This window comes from Littorina saxatilis, linkage group LG2, assembly GCF_037325665.1.
Source record: "Littorina saxatilis isolate snail1 linkage group LG2, US_GU_Lsax_2.0, whole genome shotgun sequence".
Lineage (NCBI taxonomy): Eukaryota > Metazoa > Mollusca > Gastropoda > Littorinimorpha > Littorinidae > Littorina > Littorina saxatilis.
Window position 1 is genome coordinate 8,155,839 of NC_090246.1, and position 24,388 is coordinate 8,180,226.

General features: G+C 40.5%; 1 protein-coding gene across 9 annotated transcripts in view; it reads left to right on the forward strand.

The window, feature by feature from the left end:
• LOC138958110 (uncharacterized) overlaps positions 1–20,337 on the forward strand; it is a 43,952-nt gene extending 23,615 nt beyond the window's left edge. For 2 of the 9 annotated variants that reach the window (XM_070329172.1, XM_070329177.1), the window contains 33 exons: positions 128–162; positions 852–998; positions 1,144–1,240; positions 2,946–2,980; positions 3,378–3,524; positions 3,660–3,756; positions 3,978–4,012; positions 4,820–4,966; positions 5,106–5,202; positions 5,983–6,017; positions 6,415–6,561; positions 7,234–7,330; positions 7,552–7,586; positions 8,163–8,309; positions 8,445–8,541; positions 8,784–8,818; positions 9,404–9,550; positions 9,686–9,782; positions 10,022–10,056; positions 11,008–11,154; positions 11,294–11,390; positions 11,623–11,657; positions 12,026–12,172; positions 12,301–12,397; positions 13,187–13,221; positions 13,621–13,767; positions 13,987–14,083; positions 14,449–14,510; positions 15,462–15,608; positions 16,545–16,638; positions 17,519–17,652; positions 18,314–18,376; positions 19,556–20,337. In XM_070329172.1, the coding sequence (XP_070185273.1) occupies positions 128–162; positions 852–998; positions 1,144–1,240; positions 2,946–2,980; positions 3,378–3,524; positions 3,660–3,756; positions 3,978–4,012; positions 4,820–4,966; positions 5,106–5,202; positions 5,983–6,017; positions 6,415–6,561; positions 7,234–7,330; positions 7,552–7,586; positions 8,163–8,309; positions 8,445–8,541; positions 8,784–8,818; positions 9,404–9,550; positions 9,686–9,782; positions 10,022–10,056; positions 11,008–11,154; positions 11,294–11,390; positions 11,623–11,657; positions 12,026–12,172; positions 12,301–12,397; positions 13,187–13,221; positions 13,621–13,767; positions 13,987–14,083; positions 14,449–14,510; positions 15,462–15,608; positions 16,545–16,638; positions 17,519–17,652; positions 18,314–18,376; positions 19,556–19,687 (3,143 nt within the window). In that variant the 3' untranslated portion in view covers positions 19,688–20,337. The remainder of the gene's footprint in view (positions 1–127; positions 163–851; positions 999–1,143; positions 1,241–2,945; positions 2,981–3,377; positions 3,525–3,659; positions 3,757–3,977; positions 4,013–4,819; positions 4,967–5,105; positions 5,203–5,982; positions 6,018–6,414; positions 6,562–7,233; positions 7,331–7,551; positions 7,587–8,162; positions 8,310–8,444; positions 8,542–8,783; positions 8,819–9,403; positions 9,551–9,685; positions 9,783–10,021; positions 10,057–11,007; positions 11,155–11,293; positions 11,391–11,622; positions 11,658–12,025; positions 12,173–12,300; positions 12,398–13,186; positions 13,222–13,620; positions 13,768–13,986; positions 14,084–14,448; positions 14,511–15,461; positions 15,609–16,544; positions 16,639–17,518; positions 17,653–18,313; positions 18,377–19,555) is intronic. The other 7 variants (XM_070329176.1, XM_070329174.1, XM_070329175.1 and 4 more) reach the window with 7 other exon arrangements.
• Positions 20,338–24,388: the final 4,051 nt, after the last annotated feature.

A 24,388-nucleotide genomic window follows, 5' to 3' on the forward strand; every position in this document is an offset into this window, starting at 1 on the left:
ATTCAGTATTCGTTCATCATTTGGTTAAAGGTGTGGGTTTGTTCTTGCGCTTTTATGTCATGATGACAAAGTCTGAGTGTGCTTTAAATTAGAGGAGCTGTCTAATGTAATGTACCATATGTTTCAGAAATCAGGACTTCCCAGAGGCAGACTGATGTTCATGTAAGTATTATACGTTATACTAATTAATTTTGTTTAGTCTGTTTTCGTTGTTGAACGCTGTATGTATAACATATTTTGATCAGCTACTTTTTGAATGTTTAAGATTGTTTTTCAGCTGAGTGACTGTGTGCACCATTAAGAGTATATGTTTAAATAGAAAATACCGACAAACAAGAAATTGTCCAAACGTTTAATAATAGACACAACGCAACATTCACCAGTATGTCGTCCTAGATATCTTTGGAGTGGACGGGCCAACAAATGATAACCGACAATCAATAGAAAAAGAGAATAGCTCATATAAGCGTTTTTCTTTCGATCTAAATATGACGAGAGTATTTGGTTTTAGCTTTTTTCCATAGTGTATAACTACACTTGGGGTCAGTGTTGTGGTGTAATTTTTGTTACTTTACAAGTACGTTCAGATATTCTTCGGGTATTTATAAACCAGAATCTCCGTATTCTGGGTATTTATCCATTCTGTGAGGGGTATTCCTCTTTACAACATTCTGTGAGGGGTATTCCTCTTTACAACATTCTGTGAGGGGTATTCCTCTTTACAACATTCTGTGAGGGGTATTCCTCTTTACAACATTCTGTGAGGGGTATTCCTCTTTACAACATTCTGTGAGGGGTATTCCTCTTTACAACATTCTGCTTGATGATCCTTTTTCCTAACTCTCTAACAGCTTCCGTCCGCGGGCCCAGCGTGTGAGCTGTGTGAGCTGTTGGTGCAGACTGTGGACCAGTACCTGAAGGACAACAAGACTGAAGCCGCCATCAACGCCACCGTCTACAAAGTCTGCGGCAACCTGCCGGGCACACTCAAAGACACCGTGAGTTTGTGTTGTCCGTTTGCACATAATACACGTATTATATGTTTGTTGCTTAAATTATTCTGAATCTAAATGGAAATCGTCATTAATTTTCAACGCTAAAATGACATGATTGTGCGTGACATTTTACCATTGTTGTCCACAGTGCATGACGTTCGCGCCGCAACTCGTGTCAATCCTGGCTAAAGGTGCGGATCCAAAGACAGCCTGCACCGACATCAAGCTCTGTACCAATTCTACAGGTGGGATTTGCCTTCTTTCCGATAGCAGTACCGTTCAGAGTTCTGGTCAACAGACTGAATACAAGTAAACGAGAAATCTGTCAGTAGATATTTTCGAATGTAAACGACAGGAGTGCTAGTGATCTGTCAGTAAAGATTCTATAAAGCTAAATGACCAAATGTGTGTAACAAAGTGGTATTCGGTTAATTTGATGTCATATTAACAGAAGGTAATGGACATGTGTAGGCACTGGTTTTGTTTAACGTGACATACTCAAACTGACTGGAAGGCGCCGTGGCGGCCATTTTGCTACCCACACTTAGGTCGCCTAGGCGTGAGCTGTGACGAGTTATGCGCGTATCGTGTTAGTTAAAGGCACAGAAAGCCTCCCGTAAACCAACACAGATACTGTCAGGCTTTTACACACAGTACACACACCCTTTCATTTAAACACTCACTACTTGAGAACATCATAGGTGCCCTCCGTAAAGAGCGAGCAATTTTCAAAGAATTAATTTTGCGGATTGTCTGATCAGACAATCGGATGGTGCCTTTTGGCACTAGACCTAACTTTTAAAATCTAAATAATAAATGTACAGCTTGTTACACAAACATTCTTAAATCATAAAATAATTCTTTTTTTCATCAAGACAAGATCAATACAATTCGAAGTTTGAAAACTTTGAAAAAAGAAAAGCCCGGAAGCAGGGTCACGCAAGGTCGTGGTTCTCGTACCAGACGACGGTTATGCCTATTGCCAGTTCCTCGGAACAGTCGAAGGCCATCTCTAGAGTTCGTGTGAATCGCAGCCGTTTGTTGCGTTTAGATTCAGAGGTACATAATAACGTGCTATTGCAGATAAGCTTACAGCGAGTCGCATTGAAATCACAAACTGACGACTACATTGTGAAAAAGGGAAACTGGATCACACGGGTTCACGATTTCTCAGGGGTAAGATAAACCAAGCAAAAATAAATTCTTTGAAAATTGCTCGCTCTTAACGGAGGGCACCTGGGATGTTCTCAAGCGGTGAGTGTTTAAATGAAAGGGTGTTTATACTGAGTGTAAAAGCCTGACAGTATCTGTGATGGTTTACGGGAGACTTACGGTGCCTTTATTTCTTTCTTTATTCAGCCCCAAAGGGTTTTGACATATGTAGCAAAGAATTTAATATTTCTGAATATTGCTATTTCAAATGTTACGTGGATTTCCATTGGTCAATTGGGCAAAACTGAGCTCAGTGCAAAAGTGATATCGACGACATCTGTCGATATCAGTTTTGATATCGACGACCTCTTTATTACTTCCCCACTTCAAAAACAAAAACACCTAAATTTAAAACCAAACAAATATATATGAAAATGTAATGATCCCAGAATTTAGTTGAGCAAGTGACTAAAGACTTTTTGAAATAAAAGACATTTTGAAATACTGAAAAGTATAAGAAAAGAGTGAACAAAAAGAAATAATCAGACGGAGGGATATGGAACAGCCAAAACTGAGACAAATACTTTTGTAATTTCTTTACAGTAAATACAAAATGTCCAGAGAATTAGCAATAATTTTTTATATCTAACATTGACTGACTGTGTGATGATATCTTCTGCTATTGGTCTGTTTCGACAGTGATATCAAAATCGAGACCGGAGAGAGAGACTGTTTCGTATTGAAAACTACCGATGCCCCAGAGTATGTTTCTTAATTGTGACCAACTATATGTTTCAGAAAACATGGCCTCGGCAAAAAGGACTACCGTGCAAGTAAGATGTTTGTACTTGTGTTGGTCTTTATTGGAAGCTGTATGGAATAATTATAGACTGTATTTATCTAGTTTTTGTGGAGATATGTATCGCAAAACTCCGTCAAATAACACTTGAGCTAGTGCATTACGTGTCCTGCTACTTAAACGTGTTCGAAGAAGAATGGAACATATGAAAGAAGACGTTTGAACTCGTGAAAAACAAACTGCCTGAAAAGTATAAGAGAAATTCGTGTGCATCAGAAAGATTCTAAAACGCAATTTCTGTCATGGTACTGAAGCAAGATTCAGAGAACGGCTCGCTCACAGAAATGTATGTTACAAAAACAATATGTTACTATTCTTCCTACCTGTCTGGTTTCCAATCCTATTTGAAGTTGTATCTAATTATCTACCAGCTTCCGTCCGCGGGCCCAGCGTGCGAGCTGTGTGAGCTGTTGGTGCAGACTGTGGACCAGTACCTGAAGGACAACAAGACTGAAGCCGCCATCAACGCCACCGTCTACAAAGTCTGCGGCGACCTGCCGGGCACACTCAAAGACACCGTGAGTATTCTGCTACTTTTTTGAAAGGAATGTTATTTTGTATACAGTTGTGGGCTTTCAGAAAAGTGTGTCTTTTAAGAGTAATTGCACTGCTTGTAAAAGGTTAATGTATACATTGACAATTACTGTCCTCAGTGCATGACGTTCGCGCCGCAACTCGTGTCAATCCTGGCTAAAGGTGCGGATCCAAAGACAGCTTGCACTGACATCAAGCTCTGTACCAACTCTACAGGTAAGGAGTGTTACATTCTACTGGTCTCTAGGGGCTTGGGCAGCTTTGTGTGACCAGTCTCAAGATTACTCGGAGAAAGGGAAAGAGTTTTTGAGAGAAAACAGCAGAAATAAAGACAATTGGTATACAAATGGCAAATTATTTTCTTTTCAACAGTCCTTGTTTTCTGTTTTCAATGCCTCAGGACATGCTACTTACATGTGCTAAACTGTATGTTTCAGAAAGCATGGCCTCTGCGAGAAGGATAACCGTACAAGTAAGATTGTTGCATTACTTCGTGTCTTTCCTTGCAACTGTATGGAATAATTACAGGCTGTATTTTGTTAGTTTTTGATATAAGTATATATAACAAAAATACGCCAAATAACACTTGAGCTATTGCTTGAACCATTGCATGTCATCCTGTGTACCCTTGTTTGCAGTTGGATAAAAAGAAATAGAACATGTTTGAAGTCGTGAAGAAGAAGATGTCACCAGAAAAGATGAAGAGAAGTTCGCGTGCATCAGAAATATCATTGAACTAAATCAGAAATTAGAATCGCCTCGCTAAAAGACATTTATGTCACAAAAACAGTATCGTCGTCGTCCTGGGATCTGCGTATTATTCTCTAAAAAAAGATAGATGGACAATACGTGATTCAACATTCTTTTATCTTTCTATCCATACCAATTACAACTATAAGGCAAAAAAAAAGGTCTGTTTACGGTAACATAGGCCAAAAAAATAGGGTCGGTAGGTCGGGATTGTTTTTTTGTTTGTTTTTTTTTTCCCCTCCAAAAAACCATATTTTTACGTTATTTTGCAAAAAAAACAAGTACCAAATACCAAAAAAAAGTCTAGGGTCGCGCGAAAAAAATAGGGTCGGTCGGGTTACCGTAAACAGACCTTTTTTTTTTTGGCCTAAACATGTATTCATAATGAAAATGATCCGTTTTGGCCTTCTGCTGAAGAGCTGTCTAAAATGAGTTACGCCAAAATTCCTTAAGGACGTTAGTGTCTTACTATTCTTCCTACCTGTCTGCTTTCAAATCCTATTTGAAGTTGCCTCTAACTCTCTACCAGCTTCCGTCCGCGGGCCCAGCGTGCGAGCTGTGTGAGCTGTTGGTGCAGACTGTGGACCAGTACCTGAAGGACAACAAGACTGAAGCCGCCATCAACGCCACCGTCTACAAAGTCTGCGGCGACCTGCCGGGCACACTCAAAGACACCGTGAGTTTTCTGCTCCTATCTTGAAAATTCAAGTCATTTTATTCTGTTAACAGATGTGGGCTGTCAGAAGAGAGTTGTTTTGGCGCACTTGTACTGCTTGGGAAAAATATGGTTATACATTGATAATTACTGTCCACAGTGCATGACGTTCGCGCCGCAACTCGTGTCAATCCTGGCGAAAGGTGCGGATCCAAAGACAGCTTGCACTGACATCAAGCTCTGTACCAACTCTACAGGTACGGAATGTTACATTCTACTGGTATCTTGGAGCTTGGGCAGCTTTGTGTGACCAGTCTCAACATTTAACAGAGAGAGCGAGAGCGAGAGCGAGAGAGAGAGCGAGAGCGAGAGAGAGATGACCTGGAATAGAGACGAAAGGTATCCATATTACGCTTTCTTTTTTACGAATTGCAAATTGTATTCTTTTCAACGGTCATGGTTTCTGTTTCGTATTGAAAATCAATCAATCAATATGAGGCTTATATCGCGCGTATTCCGTGGGTACAGTTTTAAGCGCAGGGATTTATTTTTTATTTTTATTTTTATTTTTATTTTTATGCAATTTATATCGCGCACATATTCGAGATGGATTTTTTTACACAATACATCACGCATTCACATCGGCCAGCAGATCGCAGCCATTTCGGCGCATATCCTACTTTTCACGGCCTATTATTCCAAGTTACACGGGTATTTTGGTGGACATTTTTATCTATGACTATACAATTTTGCCAGGAAAGACCCTTTTGTCAATCGTGGGATCTTTAACGTGCACACCCCAATGTAGTGTACACGAAGGGACCTCGGTTTTTCGTCTCATCCGAAAGACTAGCACTTGAACCCACCACCTAGGTTAGAAAAGGGGGGAGAAAATTGCTAACGCCCTGACCCAGGGTCGAACTCGCAACCTCTCGCTTCCGAGCGCAAGTGCGTTACCACTCGGCCACCCAGTCCACCCAGAAATCTACTGATGTCCCAGAGTATGTTACTTAATTGTGACCAACTATTTGTTTCAGAAAGCATGGCCTCGGCAAAAAGGATTACCGTGCAAGTAAGATGCTTGTACTTGTGTTGGTCTTTATTTGAAGCTGTATGGAATAATTATAGACTGTATTTATCTAGTTTTTGTGGAGAAATGTATCACAAAACTCCGTCAAATAACACTTGAGCTAGTGCATTACGTGTCCTGCTATTTAAACGTGTTCGAAGAAGAATGGAAACTATACAAGAAGACGTTTGAACTCGTGAAAAACAAACTGCCTGAAAAGTATAAGAGAAATTCGTGTTCATCAGAAAAATTCTATAACGCAATTTCTGTCATGGTTCTGAAGCAAGAATCAGAGAACGGCTCGCTCACAGAAATGTATGTCACAAAAAAAATATGTTACTATTCTTCCTACCTGTCTGGTTTCCAATCCTATTTGAAGTTGTATCTAACTATCTACCAGCTTCCGTCCGCGGGTCCAGCGTGCGAGCTGTGTGAGCTGTTGGTGCAGACTGTGGACCAGTACCTGAAGGACAACAAGACTGAAGCCGCCATCAACGCCACCGTCTACAAAGTCTGCGGCAACCTGCCGGGCACACTCAAAGACACCGTGAGTATTCTGCTACTTTTTTGAAAGGAATGTTATTTTGTATACAGTTGTGGGCTTTCAGAAAAGTGTATCTTTTAAGAGTAATTGCACTGCTTGTAAAAGGTTAATGTATATGTCGTGCCGAATTCACGGAATTGCCGAATTCGCGGAATCGGCAACATTTTTTGCCCATTTCGCGTAATCGGCAAAACGCTGCCCATTACGTGAAATCGGCAGCGTTTTGCCGAAAATGCGGAAAGGCTTCTAAAATGTGCCCATTTCGCAAAAGCGACAGCAAGTCTGTTACTTTTTGTGTCACCAGAACATTGCATTAACATTGCTTTACCTCCCTACTATGTTTTTTATGGTCTATGTTGGTCTGTGTCGAGCATAACTCCGGAAATGCACGAAAACTACACTTTCTGCAATAACTTGCGATAACTTATTAATTATTGCAATATCTATCCATTCGAGTATCTAGTTGTCTAAGTGTGATGATATCACAGGCATTTGAGAACTTTAAAACCAAAAAGTGGCTGCCGATTTCGCAAAATGGGCACATTTTAGAAGCCTTTACGCGATTTCGGCAAAACGCTGCCGATTTCACGTATTGGGCAGCGTTTTGCCGATTACGCGAAATCGGCAATTACGTGAATTCGGCACGACATATACATTGACAATTACTGTCCTCAGTGCATGACGTTCGCGCCGCAACTCGTGTCAATCCTGGCTAAAGGTGCGGATCCAAAGACAGCTTGCACTGACATCAAGCTGTGTACCAACTCTACAGGTAAGGAGTGTTACATTCTACTGGTATCTTGGGGCTTGGGCAGCTTTGTGTGTCCAGTTTCAAGATTACTCGGAGAAAGGGAAAGAGTTTTTGAGAGAAAACAGCAGAAATAAAGACAATTGGTATACAAATGGCAAATTGTTTTCTTTTCAACAGTCCTTGTTTTCTGTTTTCAATGCCTCAGGACATGCTACTTACATGTGCTAAACTGTATGTTTCAGAAAGCATGGCCTCTGCGAGAAGGATAACCGTACAAGTAAGATTGTTGCATTACTTCGTGTCTTTCCTTGCAACTGTATGGAATAATTACAGGCTGTATTTTGTTAGTTTTTGATATAAGTATATATAACAAAAATACGCCAAATAACACTGGAGCTATTGCTTGAACCATTGCATGTCATCCTGTGTACCCTTGTTTGCAGTTGGATAAAATGAAATAGAACATGTTTGATGTCGTGAAGAAGAAGATGTCACTAGAAAAGATGAAGAGAGATTCGCGTGCATCAGAAATATCATTGAACTAAATCAAAAAGGAGAATAAGCCTCGATAAAAGACATTTATGTCACAAAAACAGTATCGTCGTCGTCTTGGGATGTTGGCGTATTATTCTCTAAACAAACCCGATGGACATTACATGATTCAAAATTCTTCCTATCCATACCAAGTAGCCTACAAATATAAACATGTATTCATAATGAAAATACTCAGGTTTGGCCTTCTGCTGAAAAGCTGTCTAAAAATGAGTTACGCCAAAATTCCTTAACGTCTTACTATTCTTCCTACCTGTCTGCTTTCAAATCCTTTTTGAAGTTGTATCTAACTATCTACCAGCTTCCGTCAGCGGGCCCAGCGTGCGAGCTGTGTGAGCTGTTGGTGCAGACTGTGGACCAGTACCTGAAGGACAACAAGACTGAAGCCGCCATCAACGCCACCGTCTACAAAGTCTGCGGCAACCTGCCGGGCACACTCAAAGACACCGTGAGTATTCTGCTACTTTTTTGAAAGGAATGTTATTTTGTATACAGTTGTGGGCTTTCAGAAAAGTGTATCTTTTAAGAGTAATTGCACTGCTTGTAAAAGGTTAATGTATACATTGACAATTACTGTCCTCAGTGCATGACGTTCGCGCCGCAACTCGTGTCAATCCTGGCTAAAGGTGCTGATCCAAAGACAGCTTGCACTGACATCAAGCTCTGTACCAACTCTACAGGTAAGGAGTGTTACATTCTACTGGTATCTTGGGGCTTGGGCAGCTTTGTGTGTCCAGTTTCAAGCTTAATCGGAGAGAGAAAAAGAGTTTTTGAGAGAAAACAGCAGAACTAAAGACAAAAGGTATACATGTAACACGTTCTTTTATACAAATTGCAAATTGTTTTCTTTTCAACAGTCCTAGTTTTCTATTTTCGATGCCTCAGGACATGCTACTTACATGTGCTAAACTGTATGTTTCAGAACGCATGGCCTCTGCGAGAAGGATAACCGTACAAGTAAGATTTTTGTATTACTTCGTGTCTTTGCTTGCAGCTGTATGGAATAATTATAGGCTGTATTTTGTTAGTTTTTGAATACAAGTATATATAACAAAAATACGCCAAATAACACTTGAGCTATTGCTTGAACCTTTGCATGTCCTCCTGTGTCCCCCTGTTTGCAGTTGGATAAAAAGAAATAGAACATGTTTGAAGTCGTGAAGAAGAAGATGTCACCAGAAAAGATGAAGAGAAATTCGCGTGCATCAGAAATATCATTGAACTAAATCAGAAATTAGAATCGCCTCGCTAAAAGACATTTATGTCACAAAAACAGTATCGTCGTCGTCCTGGGATCTGCGTATTATTCTCTAAAAAAAAATAGATGGACAATACGTGATTCAACATTCTTTTATCCTTCTATCCATACCAATTACAACTATAAACATGTATTCATAATGAAAATGATCCGTTTTGGCCTTCTGCTGAAGAGCTGTCTAAAATGAGTTACGCCAAAATTCCTTAACGACGTTAGTGTCTTACTATTCTTCCTACCTGTCTGCTTTCAAATCCTTTTTCAAGTTGTCTCTAACTCTCTACCAGCTTCCGTCAGCGGGCCCAGCGTGCGAGCTGTGTGAGCTGTTGGTGCAGACTGTGGACCAGTACCTGAAGGACAACAAGACTGAAGCCGCCATCAACGCCACCATCTACAAAGTCTGCGGCAACCTGCCGGGCACACTCAAAGACACCGTGAGTATTCTGCTACTTTTTTGAAAGGAATGTTATTTTGTATACAGTTGTGGGCTTTCAGAAAAGTGTGTCTTTTAAGAGTAATTGCACTGCTTGTAAAAGGTTAATGTATACATTGACAATTACTGTCCTCAGTGCATGACGTTCGCGCCGCAACTCGTGTCAATCCTGGCTAAAGGTGCTGATCCAAAGACAGCTTGCACTGACATCAAGCTCTGTACCAACTCTACAGGTAAGGAGTGTTACATTCTACTGGTATCTTTGGGCTTGGGCAGCTTTGTGTGTCCAGTTTCAAGCTTAATCGGAGAGAGAAAAAGAGTTTTTGAGAGAAAACAGCAGAACTAAAGACAAAAGGTATACATGTAACACTTTCTTTTGTACAAATTGCAAATTTTCTTTTCAACAGTCCTAGTTTTCTATTTTCGATGCCTCAGGACATGCTACTTACATGTGCTAAACTGTATGTTTCAGAACGCATGGCCTCTGCGAGAAGGATAACCGTACAAGTAAGATTTGTGTATTACTTCGTGTCTTTGCTTGCAGCTGTATGGAATAATTATAGGCTGTATTTTTGTTAGTTTTTGAATACAAGTATATATAACAAAAATACGCCAAATAACACTTGAGCTATTGCTTGAACCTTTGCATGTCCTCCTGTGTACCCCTGTTTGCAGTTGGATAAAAAGAAATAGAACATGTTTGAAGTCGTGAAGAAGAAGATGTCACCAGAAAAGATGAAGAGAAATTCGCGTGCATCAGAAATATCATTGAACTAAATCAGAAATTAGAATCGCCTCGCTAAAAGACATTTATGTCACAAAAACAGTACCGTCGTCATCCTGGGATCTGCGTATTATTCTCTTAAACAACATAGATGGACAATACGTGATTCAACATTCTTTTATCTTTCTATCCATACCAATTACAACTATAAACATGTATTCATAATGAAAATGATCCGTTTTGGCCTTCTGCTGAAGAGCTGTCTAAAATGAGTTACGCCAAAATTCCTTAAGGCCTGTCCAGACACTCCCGGCCGACCCTGTCCACATTTGACTTATGCTCAAAACGGCGCGCCGCAGCGTGCTATGATCGCCAAGCGTTATTTGCAGAAGAATAGCGCGTGTTCTAATTTCTATGACACAGACATAGAACGACGGAAATTTGACCAATCAGAGCAAACCAGAGCGATGACGTCAGCCACTCGCGGCGCGGTAGTCGAATGCAACTGAACCTTCTTGTCAGGTGACCCGCTCCACTGATACCGCGTTGTGAAAAGAATCGTCGATGTGTGGCCACTCGGCAAATCCCGCGCGACGCACAAAACGGCCTGCGGCGCATAGAGCGTAAAACGGCGTCCAAGTCTGGACAGGGCTTTAGCGACGTTAGTGTCTTACTATTCTTCCTACCTGTCTGCTTTCAAATCCTTTTTGAAGTTGTATCTAACTCTCTACCAGCTTCCATCAGCGGGCCCAGCGTGCGAGCTGTGTGAGCTGTTGGTGCAGACTGTGGACCAGTACCTGAAGGACAACAAGACTGAAGCCGCCATCAACGCCACCGTCTACAAAGTCTGCGGCGACCTGCCGGGCACACTCAAAGACACCGTGAGTTTTCTGCTCCTATCTTGAAAATTCAAGTCATTTTATTCTGTTAACAGCTGTGGGCTTTAAGAAGAGAGTTGTTTTGGCGTACTTGTACTGCTTGGCAAAAATATGGTTATACATTCACAATTATTGTCCACAGTGCATGACATTCGCGCCGCAACTCGTGTCAATCCTGGCTAAAGGTGCGGATCCCAAGACAGCCTGCACAACCATCAAGCTCTGTACCAACTCTACAGGTACGGAATGTTACATTTTTACCGGTATCTTCGGGCTTGGGCAGCTTTGTGTGACCAGTCTCAACATTTAACAGAGAAAGAGAGAGTTTTCGAGAGAAAAGACCTGAAATAAGATCAAAAAGTATACATTTAACGTTTTATTCTTTTCAACAATCGTGTTTGTCTGTTTTGCATCGAAAACAACCAATTTCTCAGTAAATATTAATTAACTTAGCTCAATTTTATGTTTCAGAAAGCATGGCCTCTGCAAGAAGGGATACCGCGCAAGTAAGATGTTTGAATAACTTGCTTTGCATTTGTATGGAGTAATTATAGAATTTTAGCTTTGTGCACAAGTATATTTAAAAACTCCGTTGAAAAGCACGTGTCCTGCTATTTACACTCGCAGTAGGATAAACAGATATTAGAACAAAATGTATTTGAACTCGTGAAGAAGATGTCATCAGACAAGATACAGAAAAAATCGTGTGCATCAGAAAAATTACAAAACGCAATTTCTGTCATGGTACTAAAATAAAAATCAGAGTATGCCTCGCTCACAGAAATTCATGACACAAAAACAACACGTTACTGTTCTTCCTTACCTTTCTGCTTCCCGATCCTATTTTTCTTCTACCTATGTAACTCTCTACCAGCTTCCATCAGCGGGCCCAGCGTGCGAGCTGTGTGAGCTGTTGGTGCAGACTGTGGACCAGTACCTGAAGGACAACAAGACTGAAGCCGCCATCAACGCGACCGTCTACAAAGTCTGCGGCAACCTGCCTGGTGTACTCAAAGACACCGTGAGTTTTCTTATTTGTATTTTGAAAGTCATGTTATTCTGTATACAGTGGTTGGCTTTCAGGTGAATCGTTTAAGAGTAATTGTACTGCATGGCATGTGTATATAAATTGACAATTATTGTCCACAGTGCATGTCGTTCGCGCCGCAACTCGTGTCAATCCTGGCTAAAGGTGCGGATCCAAAGACAGCCTGCACTGCCATCAAGCTCTGTACCAACTCTACAGGTACGGGATGTCACATGTTAATGGTATCGTGGGGGTTGTGCAGCTTTGTGTGACAAGTCTCCAAATTTAACGGAGAGAGTGAGAGAGTTTTCGAGAGATAAGACCTTAAATAAGGACAACAGGAATAATGATATGTTACACTGTCTCTTATACACATTGCAAAGAGTATTAATTTAATCCTGTAAAAGAAGTTGTATTATTTTCAACATTCATGTTTTCTGTTTTGCATCATAAGCCAACGATACCTCATAACATGTTACTTAAAGGCACAGTGCAGCTCATAGCCTTCGTTTTGCGTTTTTGTTGCAGCTGAGTGCATTTACAGTTCAAAAATCCTCCCATGGTAGTAAAACAAATCCAAAACTACACAACGACGACATCTGTGAAGCTCGACAGTTTCTTGTTCACGCGAGTGCATAAATTAACCTAGTTATTACGTAGTGTTTGGTCGGAGTTCGATTCAACTGAGTGATTCCGGCCTCCATTTTGTTTTACACAAACTCATGATGACGTCTGACATAGTTTGCTAGTGACGTGTCTTTTTGTGCATGATGTGGTGATCTACCTGATCTAAATTTAGATCAAAAATTGGCCAAGACCAGCCGGGTCCGAGTACGAAATTAATTCGTAAAAAACTCGCAGCACTTGACTCTTTGGGTGCAAGTCAATGAAATTGGGTAGTTTTTCTAACGGATAGCTGCTGGAGGTATGACTAGAAGCCCCCGGGGCTCCATGCACCTGGATTTGACAAGTTCAGTACCTTTAATTGTGCTCAACTTTATGTTTCAGAAAGCATGGCCTCTGCAAGAAGAATAACCGTGCAAGTAAGATGTTTGTATTACTTTCTGACTTTCTGTGCAGCTGTATGGAATGATTATAGACTGTATTTTTTCTGTTTCTATGTACAAGTAAAGCACAAAACTCCCTCACATAACACTTGAGCTAGCGCATTAACCATTATGTGTTCTGCTATTTCCACTTATTCGCAATAGGATATAAAATATAATAGAACGTGTTTTGAACTCGTGAAGAGGATGTCATCAGAGAAAAATGAAAAGAAGTTCACCTGCATAAGACATTTAAAAACACAATTTCTATCATGGTTCTTATGCAACAATCAAATGATGCCTCGCTCTCAAAATATTATGACACGAACAGTTCGCTGCTATCATCTCTACCTGCCTGAGTTTTGATCCTTTTTGTTGTATCTACCGCTCAACCAGCTTCCATCAGCGGGCCCAGCGTGCGAGCTGTGTGAGCTGTTGGTGCAGACTGTGGACCAGTACCTGAAGGACAACAAGACTGAAGCCGCCATCAACGCCACCGTCTACAAAGTCTGCGGCAACCTACCTGGTGCACTCAAAGACACTGTAAGACTCCTCTCCTGTTAGTAGATAAATATTCACAGGACAATTAGGTCATTGAGAATGACAATTCTTTAATCTTACAAAAATATCTTGATATATATCAAAATCCACATTCATTTAGAAAGGAACTTGCTGTCACTGATCCCCACAATAATATTGTGTGTGTGTTTAAAAATTAACGACCCGGCATAAATGTGTGTGTTTTTCTCTTCTTGTCCACAGTGCATGTTGTTCGCGCCGCAACTCGTGTCAATCCTGGCTAAAGGAGCGGATCCAAAGACAGCATGCACTGACATCAAGCTCTGTACCAACTCTACAGGTAGGTAGATAGGTATGCTCGGTAAGGGTGCAGCGAATGAGGGTGTTGTTAGAATGGAGAAATAGAAAATTATGATAGAGGCTTGTGACTGCGTTATGTGATACTGACGTATTAACGCTGGTAAATGGAATAAGACAGTTATTACTGCATACTTCACATGTTGCTGTTAAAGCATCTTCGAAGCAAGAAAATGTCCACAACAAATTCCTTATTTTACTTTGATCAATTCACTCAAGCAAGACAGTTATTGCAGTAAATTCCACATGTTCCTTTCAGAAGTTCAAACCGTCGCAAACAAAGATTTTACAGCAAATTCCTTCTTTTCCTTTCAGAAATTCACAGCAAATTCCTTATTTTCCTTTCAGAAGTTCAAACCATCGCAAAGAAGAGCGCAGACAACAGAACAACCTTCATGAAAAAGCTGCAGGTAAAGAAAGACGCGTCCATGAGAGAGCCGACAACTCATCAGAGTAGAAACTTTCATAACAGATTTCAGAGTAGATCACTTTCTACAGTGGATGAAAGTCGCTTACAAGTTCATTTCAATGCGTGTTATTCTGTCAGGTGCCAGGAGACTGATTCCGAATAGCTCTCAGTTACTCTATAACACGTGTCGTATGCATTTAGAGCGCTTCCTTCCCCTTGTTTGTCAGATCATCAGTAGCTCATGATAAAGTTTCTTAGGCCAAAAAAAAAGTCTGTTTAAGGTATCCCGACCGACCCTATTTTTTCGCGCGACCATATACTTTTTTTTGTCATTTGGGGGAGAAAAAAAAATTGTTTTTTGGCAAAATAACTTTAAAAAAAAGTTAACAAAACATTTTTAAAAAAATTAAAAAAATCCCGAGCTACCGACCCTATTTTTTTTGGCCTATGTTACCGTAAACAGACTCTTTTTTTTTTTTGGGGGGGGGGGGGGGCTTTACCAAACTTATAATCAGACATACAAAAAGATGTTAGTTTTTGATCATTCTCAATTGTTGCAGTTCTTTACGACTTTTAGTTTGCTCTATATTAAATATTCCGTACAGGTTCGAATGGCAAAAAAGGGTGCTGTTGTGAAAAATGTTTGGAAAGATCGACAACCTGCAGTTTTTTTTCCTTCTGTTCTTTCTTTCTTATATTTATTTTTTTTATTATACTTTTCTTCCATTGAGTTTCATTTATTTAAAACAAATCAATTCATGTATTTCTGTATGTTTTTATTTAAGTATGTATTCATGAATATTTACTTTCAATTAGCTTTTTACGTGTTTTGGAACAAACATTCTCTGAATATCTTATAATGTAGTCATCTCACAGTATGTGGTGAATCTGGGCTTGTCAGCCGAATGTAGACATATCTGTAACATTTAGCACTGTGAAATTTGACTCCAAGCTTCCGTCAGCGGGCCCAGCGTGCGAGCTGTGTGAGTTGCTGGTCCAGAGTTTAGACCAGTACCTGAAGGACAACAAGTCTGAAGCCGCCATCAACGCCACCGTCTACAAAGTCTGCGGAAGCCTGCCGGCCACACTCAAAGACACCGTGAGTAAGCTTTGCTCCTCATCAGTGTGTCGAAAGAATGTAGTTATACTATTCATTAAAAACATCTTATCATGATAGATGAACAATTACACCAAAACTTAGAAAATAGTGTCCAGGGGAGGCAATCATCTTGTAGCAATTCGACAGGCAATACACATCGGTTGCTTCCCCTGTTAGATTATAGATATTGTTTTCATGATAGCAAAAAACCCACGATTCTGATACGTACGTATTGTGGCTGTTGAGGAGTAAAAAGGAACTATTGCGTTGGTCTATACTTTTTGAAAGTTATGCATACCCGCAGTATCTTTTGGAGATGTGTGCCAATGATGGCCGACGACAGGTGCGCAGCTGATTTTTTTGCCAGTGTTTCTTCGCGCCAAATCTCGTGATAATTCCGCAAAAGCACGCGTAGCTACTCTCATCGGTGATATAAATATGTGACGACCTCAAAGTGTCTGATTTCTACTGATTATTAAACACCTATTACTTTTATTACTTTGGTGTTATGTCTCAGTTAAATGTATGCTTTGTATGCTTGTTGATTTGTGCTAGTTTATTCTATAATGAATTTGTAAAGCGCCTCGAGCCAATTGATGGGACTCCCGCTATAGAAAAGTTATTTATTATTATTATTATTATTATTATTATTATTATTATTATTATTATTATTATTATTATTATTATTATTATTATTATTATTTATTTACACCAGTGGCACAAGTGAGTCAACTCAATCTATTGCCGTCTACTTTGGTGACAGCCTCCACGTGTTTTCTTTCTCTTTTTTCGTTCTCCTATTTTCTCGCTTTTCTGTGTGCCCAAGAACACAAACCAATGTTGACGTTGCGGGTTAATGAATTAATGCTTTGTCTGTTATACTTGCCACATACTTTGGTTGTGTGTCATGTACAACTTCCACGTTGATGTTTTCAGTGCACGTCGTTCGCGCCCCAACTGGTCAAAGCCCTCGCTGCCGGCGTGGACCCCAAGCAGGCCTGTACGGCCGTCAAGCTCTGTGATGCAAAATGTACGTATGATTAAAAATACCATACGTGTTCTTCACTTTATATTTATTGTTCTTGAAAAATGTTGAGAAACATTAGGCGGCCATCCCCTGTGTATTCGTGTTTTCCAAGCCCTGCGATTTTCGCTGTGAGCTTGGCATCTTAATCGTTCGGATGCGTACGCACGGAGTTATTTGTGTGTGAAATTATACTTTCCATGTGCCGAGGTTCCAGCGTCTAGTTATTATCATTCTGATGTCGCATGTTTAGGGGAAATAACTCATATGGTCAGAGATCGATTCAAGTTTTTGATGTTTTGATAATTCTCTTAGGATACATATTTAAGGGTATTGAATTAGAACAATATAAACAAAATCAAAATGACCCGAAGCAGACAGACCTCTATCGATCCAAAATCAAACTTTAGAAGAAAAAGGAAAATTAAAAAAGGTTGAATAAATAAAATGTAAGTAATTAAGCGCTTTATGTGCACACGACATGTGTATTACTATTAGAGTAAGTGAGAGTTATACAGAACCAGTCTCCTAGCACCTGTGAGAATAACAAGTATTGCAATGAAAAAGCGACTTCAATGCTCTGAAAGAGGAAACAGAAATGTGACCCTCCACCACGGAATGAGTCGCATGTCACCTTTGCATGATTTTCATATTTTTACATATTCCTAAAGCGTATTTTATGCTCTATCCAGTGGTGAAAACCGTTTTAGTAAAGAGCGAAAACTGTTTGAGTTATAAGCCTGTGACGAAGGTGACCCTCACAATACCGCGCGAGGTGACATGTGACTCATTTCGTGGCGGAGGGTCACAAATAAAGGTTCGAATATGCAATCTTTGATTTTGTTTAATCAATCAAGATGCAAATGCTTTATATGTTTTCCCATAGCGAAGAAAGCTGCACTTATGTCGAGAATTTTGCTGAATCCCAGAAGCGTTGCTCCTGCTCCTAATAACTCCATCTGGTGCACAGTCTGTAAAAACCACATCGGCATCATTGATGAGAATCTCTACAGGGATGAGGTAATTCATTAATTACATACGATGCCGACATATGTACAGTTTGGTGGCGACCTTACGAGTATCTACCCACTGTGGATTTGACTAGTTCAATGAGACAAACTTCCTTCTCCAAATTATTCGTCGTTTTCTTTGACTTTAGAAGTGTGTAGTTTGGAACATAGGGTCAGGCAGAGTTTATCTGTTGTTGCACCTCATTAGTTGTTGACTGGAATGTGGAGGATCAAAGATACTTGTCCTGTACGTGTCTGTGACTGTGAAATCACACAAAACTACCTACCTACCTATCTACCTACTATCAATGATATTAACCGTAATGTATTTATGATTATAAATGATAAACGAGAGTACGTACGAGGATGAATGTGAGGGTGCGGGTATGGATATGTGTGGTTGGGTTATGTGTGAATTGATGTGTACTTTTATGTGCCTATATGTTCTGAGAGTGTGTTTTTATGTGATGTTATACACGAGCCAAAACAAAAAAATTCTGTCTGTAACATTCAGACAATAAAGTGTTATTGAACTAAATTGAATTGAATTGAATTAAACACACACACACACACACACACACACACACACACACACACACACACACACACACACACACACACACACACACACACACACAGAGTAGCCAAAACGATTTTTCTACAATTTTCAGGCCAAAATACAGAAAGTGTTGGATGCCATTTGCCATCAATTCCCTCCGCCCACGGACCAGGCTGTGAGTAAACTACAGGAGTAATAAAAATAAAAAATAAAAAAATACACTGTCTATCTCGCATGTGTATTCCGAACGAGCTTATGGCCCATATGTCAGATAAGTTTATTTTCTGTATTATAAGTATAATTATGTCTGTCCTCCCACTTCAAAGACCGCTAGTTCAGTGACCGTTGTGTTTTGTCATAAATGTGACCCTCCACCACGAAATGAGTCGCATGTCACCTCGCGCGGTTCTGCGCTAGGCTTAATATAAGTCCGGGGAGTGTCTGGTAACAGTGTGAGGGTCACCTTAGTCACAGGCTTATAACTCCAACAGTTTTCGCTCTTTTCTAAAACGGTTTTCACCACTGGATAGAGCATAAAAAACTCTTTAGAAAAATGTAAAAATATGAAAATCATGCAAAGGTGACATGCGACTCATTCCGTGGTGGAGGGTCACAAATAAACGTTCCTATATCATACTATCCTTGGTTTTTTTTTAAACTACAGGAAAACATATTGTTGTTTTGAATGTGTTCAGTATTGCTCAACAAATAATACAATGGAGTTTGATGTCACGTGATGTAAACGATATGATGACCGGCACGGTTGGCCTAGTGGTAAGGCGTCCGCCCCGTGATCGGGAGGTCGTGGGTTCGAACCCCGGCCGGGTCATACCTAAGACTTTAAAATTGGCAATCTAGTGGCTGCTCCGCCTGGCGTCTGGCATTATGGGGTTAGTGCTAGGACTGGTTGGTCCGGTGTCAGAATAATGTGACTGGGTGAGACATGAAGCCTGTGCTGCGACTTCTGTCTTGTGTGTGGCGCACGTTATATGTCAAAGCAGCACCGCCCTGATATGGCCCTTCGTGGTCGGCTGGGCGTTAAGCAAACAAACAAACAAACAAACAAACATGATATAATAGGCTAGGATAGGGAAGGATAGAATAGCATAGGATACAATAATCTACCTACCTACCTACCTATACCTACCTACCTACCTACCTATCTATATGTCTATCAATCTATCTATCTATTTATTTATCTATCTATCTATCTAACTATTGGTTTATTCCTTTATTTTTTTGTGCATTTATTGTTGTTGATTTTCTTTCAATTAGCTAAGCCGTTTGTATGTATTTTTTCAGTATATTAATTTTCCTTTATTTCTTTATTGTTGTGTTATTTTCTTTATCCTAGTGCCTGAACGCGGTGGATGGAAAGTTCCCAGAGTTCTGGGAGAGTTTCCTGAACGGCACAGCCTCTCCTGCTCACCTGTGCGGGCTGATGGATGTGTGTCCTAAAAATTCCACCCTGCCTTTCGTGCTGTGATTGCCTTACTCTGCTTTCTATCGGATAACACACTACACAGTGATTGGATGTTCACGCTTTTGATTAACACTGCTTCACCTAGAGCTGCTAATCAATCATGAATTTGCTTAGGGGGAGGGGAAGCATTATACTCACACATACAAGAAATCTATATTTCAAAAATCAATCAAAATAATCAACTAATCAGGCGTTTAGAACTATGTTAGGATTTGCGCCATATAGGTATCATCGTTATTAATTCTTTAATAAATCAGTCAATCAATCCTCCCATCAATTAAATTATGGATCTATCAAGTCATCAATGAATAAATGATGTAATCAATCAGACGATCAAACACCTAAAGAATACATCTCTCGAATCAAACACTATCATTAATACAAACAAAGACGCACAAAATAATAGAATATTACAATAAATTGATTTTTCTTTCAATTGAAGTTCACGTGTGATATTGCTACAATTACAGATGTTTAACGAGGTGAAGAGTGTGTACACATTGTGTATGTGTAGCCAGCCTTGCCTATAAAGGAGTGATGAACAGGTCGAGTCCAATAGAACAGAGTTCTGTTGTTTTTGTTTTGAGTGTTGTTGTATCAGCAAGTAAGCGTTGAGACTTTATTGCACAATACAATAAACGAGTCTTGTCTTATCCTGTCGAGCACGCTTTACCTTCGTGAATGACCATAACAGTGTGTGTGTGTGTGTGTGTGTGTGCGTGTGTGTGTGTGTGTGTGTGTGTGTGTGTGTGTGTGTGTGTGTGTGTGTGTGTGCGAGGCTGACGCTAAGTACCGGCATGTCCGTATGAGAGGGCCTTAGGTACCGTGCATAGACCTTGGCTGCACTAGGTACCGCGCTAAGTACCTGCGATGTTAAAACCCATGTACATAATACTTTTGTGTGTTGTTTATGCTGTTTATATGTAGGCATGTTAGTTTGAACTACGATCCTTTATTTTCGTAAATAAGGCTCATCATTTTGTCAAGTAGTAGCGGTTTGAATTTCAAAGGTACTTAACGTATGAAATATACGTACAGAACCAACTTTTTACACACAACCTAAAAGTTCTCACTGCAGATTTAAAAATAACAGCAATCGTTCTCTTGTGTCTCAAGCATCATTGACAGTAAATAACTGAGTAGAAACCTAGCCCTAATTGGGAGTAGTCGGGTGTTTTGACCAACGGTACTTAGTGCTTTCTGTACGGACATAGCGGTACTTAGTGCTTTCCGTACGGACATAGCGGTACTTAACGTCGCCTGCGGTTCCAAGGTTTTATTACACAGACATAGAGATGTTGGTGGCCATATTATTTCGACCTGTATATATCGGGACAGCACATTCAATTCAGACATCCATAGACAGACAGTTTGAACTACGATCCTTTATTTTTGTAAATAAGGCTCATCATTTTGTCAAGTAGTAGCGGTTTGAGATTCAAAGGTACTTAACGTATGGAATATACGTACAGAACCAACTTTTTACACACAACCTAAAAGTTCTCACTGCAGATTTAAAAATAACAGCAATCGTTCTCTTGTGTCTCAAGCATCATTGACAGTAAATAACTGAGTAGAAACAATCTTTTACAAAGAATGACCAATAGTGAAGTGAATAGTAAACATTATACAGGCCTAAAAACAAACTTTATTAGACATCTCTCTCTCTCTCTCTCTCTCTCTCTCTCTCTCTCTCTCTCTCTCTCTCTCTCTCTCTCTCTCTCTCTCTCTCTCTCTCTCTCTCTCTCTCTCTCTCTCTCGGTTGTATGTATATATTAGGCAGCATTGATGTGCAAGATTATTGATAGAGGAAAGCTTGGAACAAACCACTGTGTATTTTGCATACGTTTAAATATCATGTTTTCTATTTTGTTCCTGTGATTTATGGGCTGTAGGCCCATATTCAATTAAACTGTGTCAGTCTCTCTCTCTCTCTCTCTCTCTCTCTCTCTCTCTCTCTCTCTCTCTCTCTCTCTCTCTCTCTCTCTCTTTTCCATAATATATTTATAGTATTCTCTCACTCCTTTATTTATTTATATGGGAGATTTATATAGCGCTTGACGTTCTCTAAGCGCTTTACATATTCTCTCTTTCTCTCCCTCTCCCTCTCTCTCTCTCTCTCTCTCTCTCTCTCTCTCTCTCTCTCTCTCTCTCTCTCTCTCTCTATCTCTCCCTCTCTCTCTTTCTTTTATATCTCTCTCGCTCTCTCTCTCTCTCTCTCTCTCTCTCTCTCTCTCTCTCTCTCTCTCTCTCTCTATTACATAATATATATTTATAGTATTCTCTTCTCACTTTTTCCGTCTCTAGCTCACGTTCCCTCTCCCCCCCCCCCCTACCTCTACCTCCCTTACCTCATAATAAGCGTGCGCGCGCAACGACAGTAAGAGAGAGAGGCACAGAGAGATAATATCGTATTCTAAATTTATTGATAGAGGAGAGAAATGTATTATAAGATAAGAGAGAGAGGTAGGAGGGGGGGGGGGGAGAAAGAGGGACCGTGAGAGATACAGAGAGCGTGAGGGGAGAAGGAATACTATTAGTATCACTATCAATAAATTATGAGAGAGAGAGAGAGAGAGAGAGAGAGAGAGAGAGAGAGAGAGAGAGAGAGAGAGAGAGAGAGAGAGAGAGAGAACAAGAACAAGAACAAGAACAAATCTTTAATTGTCTAAGGCCACAGCCCCTTACAATAGTGGTTAAAATAACAGCAATAGTATCTGCACAGTTATAAATTATAGTCACGCATAAAATTCAACAAATACATTAAGACCCTGATGACATGTCACCGAACCTGATTTCTAAGGGTTCGTCTCTTCTGTAACATGAAGAACACAAATCTGCTGAAGCTGTTCATCAAATTATCCTCATTACTGCCACAGAAATACACAAGTTGTTGTTGCAGCGTCTTAGAGTTCGAGATTGTCAAATACTTTGCTCGAAGGTCTTGATAAAAGGGACATAAAAATACAACATGGTGTTCATCTTCTTTATCAGCTGCACAGAGAGGACAGTTTCTTGTCGTTTGGTTTGGTGCGTACCGAAACTTGTGAGCGTTGATTTCGGATACTCCTGCGCGGAAACGAGTAAGAGCAACTCTGTACTTAATATCTTCGATTAATTCAATGTATTTCTCTTTTTCCAAACATGTTTTGTAACAATTATAAATGTCGAAACGTTCACTGCATTCTAAACAGGAGAGAGAGAGAGAGAGAGAGAGAGAGAGAGAGAGAGAGAGAGAGAGAGAGAGAGAGAGAGAGAGAGAGAGAGAGAGAGAGAGAGAGGGGGAGGGAGAGGGAGGCAGAGGGAGAGAGAGAGAGAGGGAGATGGAGAGAGAGAGAGAGGGAGGGAGAGAGAGAGAGAGAGAGAGAGAGAGAGAGAGAGAGAGAAAATTTCGTATTCTAAATTTATTGATAGAGGAAAGAGGGAAACAGAGAGAGGAGGGAAAGGGAGAGAAATCGAGATAGGGGGAAAGAGAGATATATATTTGTACTCTAAATTTATTATAAGATAAGAGAGAGGGAGGGGGGAGAAAGAGGGACCGTGAGAGTTACAGAGAGTGTGAGGGGAGAACAGCGGTAACCTTCCACTACCTAGGGTTTCTTCCCAGCATGACTGTGAGGTCTTGACACACACCATGCCAAAGACCAACAGAAGACAATTTTAATGATGAACTCGAACTGCCTGAATCTGTGTTGCCTTTCGCATTGCAACTCGGCTGCATGATCACATGCCTGTATTTGTCATGTAAATTCTTACAACCCCGGATACAAAAACAAAACCAGAAAATGACGCCACAGTTTAAACAACAAAAGCATGGCTTTAATTTAAAATAGCAGCATTAACACCTAAATGTTTGTTATAATGCAGTAAAACTATTACATATCTGATTATTCTTATTCACCTATTTCGTCTCCTCTACCCCTGTGCGTGTGTTGTATGTGCCTCTTGTTTTATGGACTGGGCAAAGAAGCTGCGCCTTCGGCTATCAGTGTGACTGACTTTTAGGGTTTAACGTCCTCTTAGACCAACTGGTCTATATTGGGACAGGTATTGGTAATACGTTGAAGTTATGGTGTGATACTTTGATTCGAACAAGCCCGCTGTGGCTGTCTTTTTAGACACACCAGCATTGGGTTTGTCTCGTCAAAGTATCGAAATACGATCATTATAATCGGAGACGAGAGATGATGCATGCGTGTCTTCGTGTTTTCCAAGCCCCGAGTCTTTCGCTGTGAACGTGGGATTTTTTCGTGCGCATGTGTTCACACGGGGGTGTTCGGACACCGAAGAGAGTCTGCACAAAGTTGACTCCGAGAAATAAGTCTCTCGCCGAACGTGGGGATCGAACCCACGCTGATAGCGACCAACTGGCTACAAAGCCAGCGCGCTACCAACTGAGCTACCTCCCCGCCGCGCTATCAGTGTCAAGTTACCTAAAGGCAGAGGGGAAGTGTTTAACTAACCGTATCAAGCATGCTTTGTCGTGCATTCCGAACGCGTGTACTGGAGTGACTGACAGGGGCTAGTCTGGACTTGACTGCGCCTGAACTGATGCGTTGTTTCATCGAACACTGTATAGTGTCTTTTGACAGCTAAAAAGAGAAGTACGCCTTCTTTTGGTTTAAATACATATCCAACAGTCCGAATTACAATAGAAAGGACAAGATGAAGAAACACAAAAGCACGAGGCTCAAATAAGTGCTA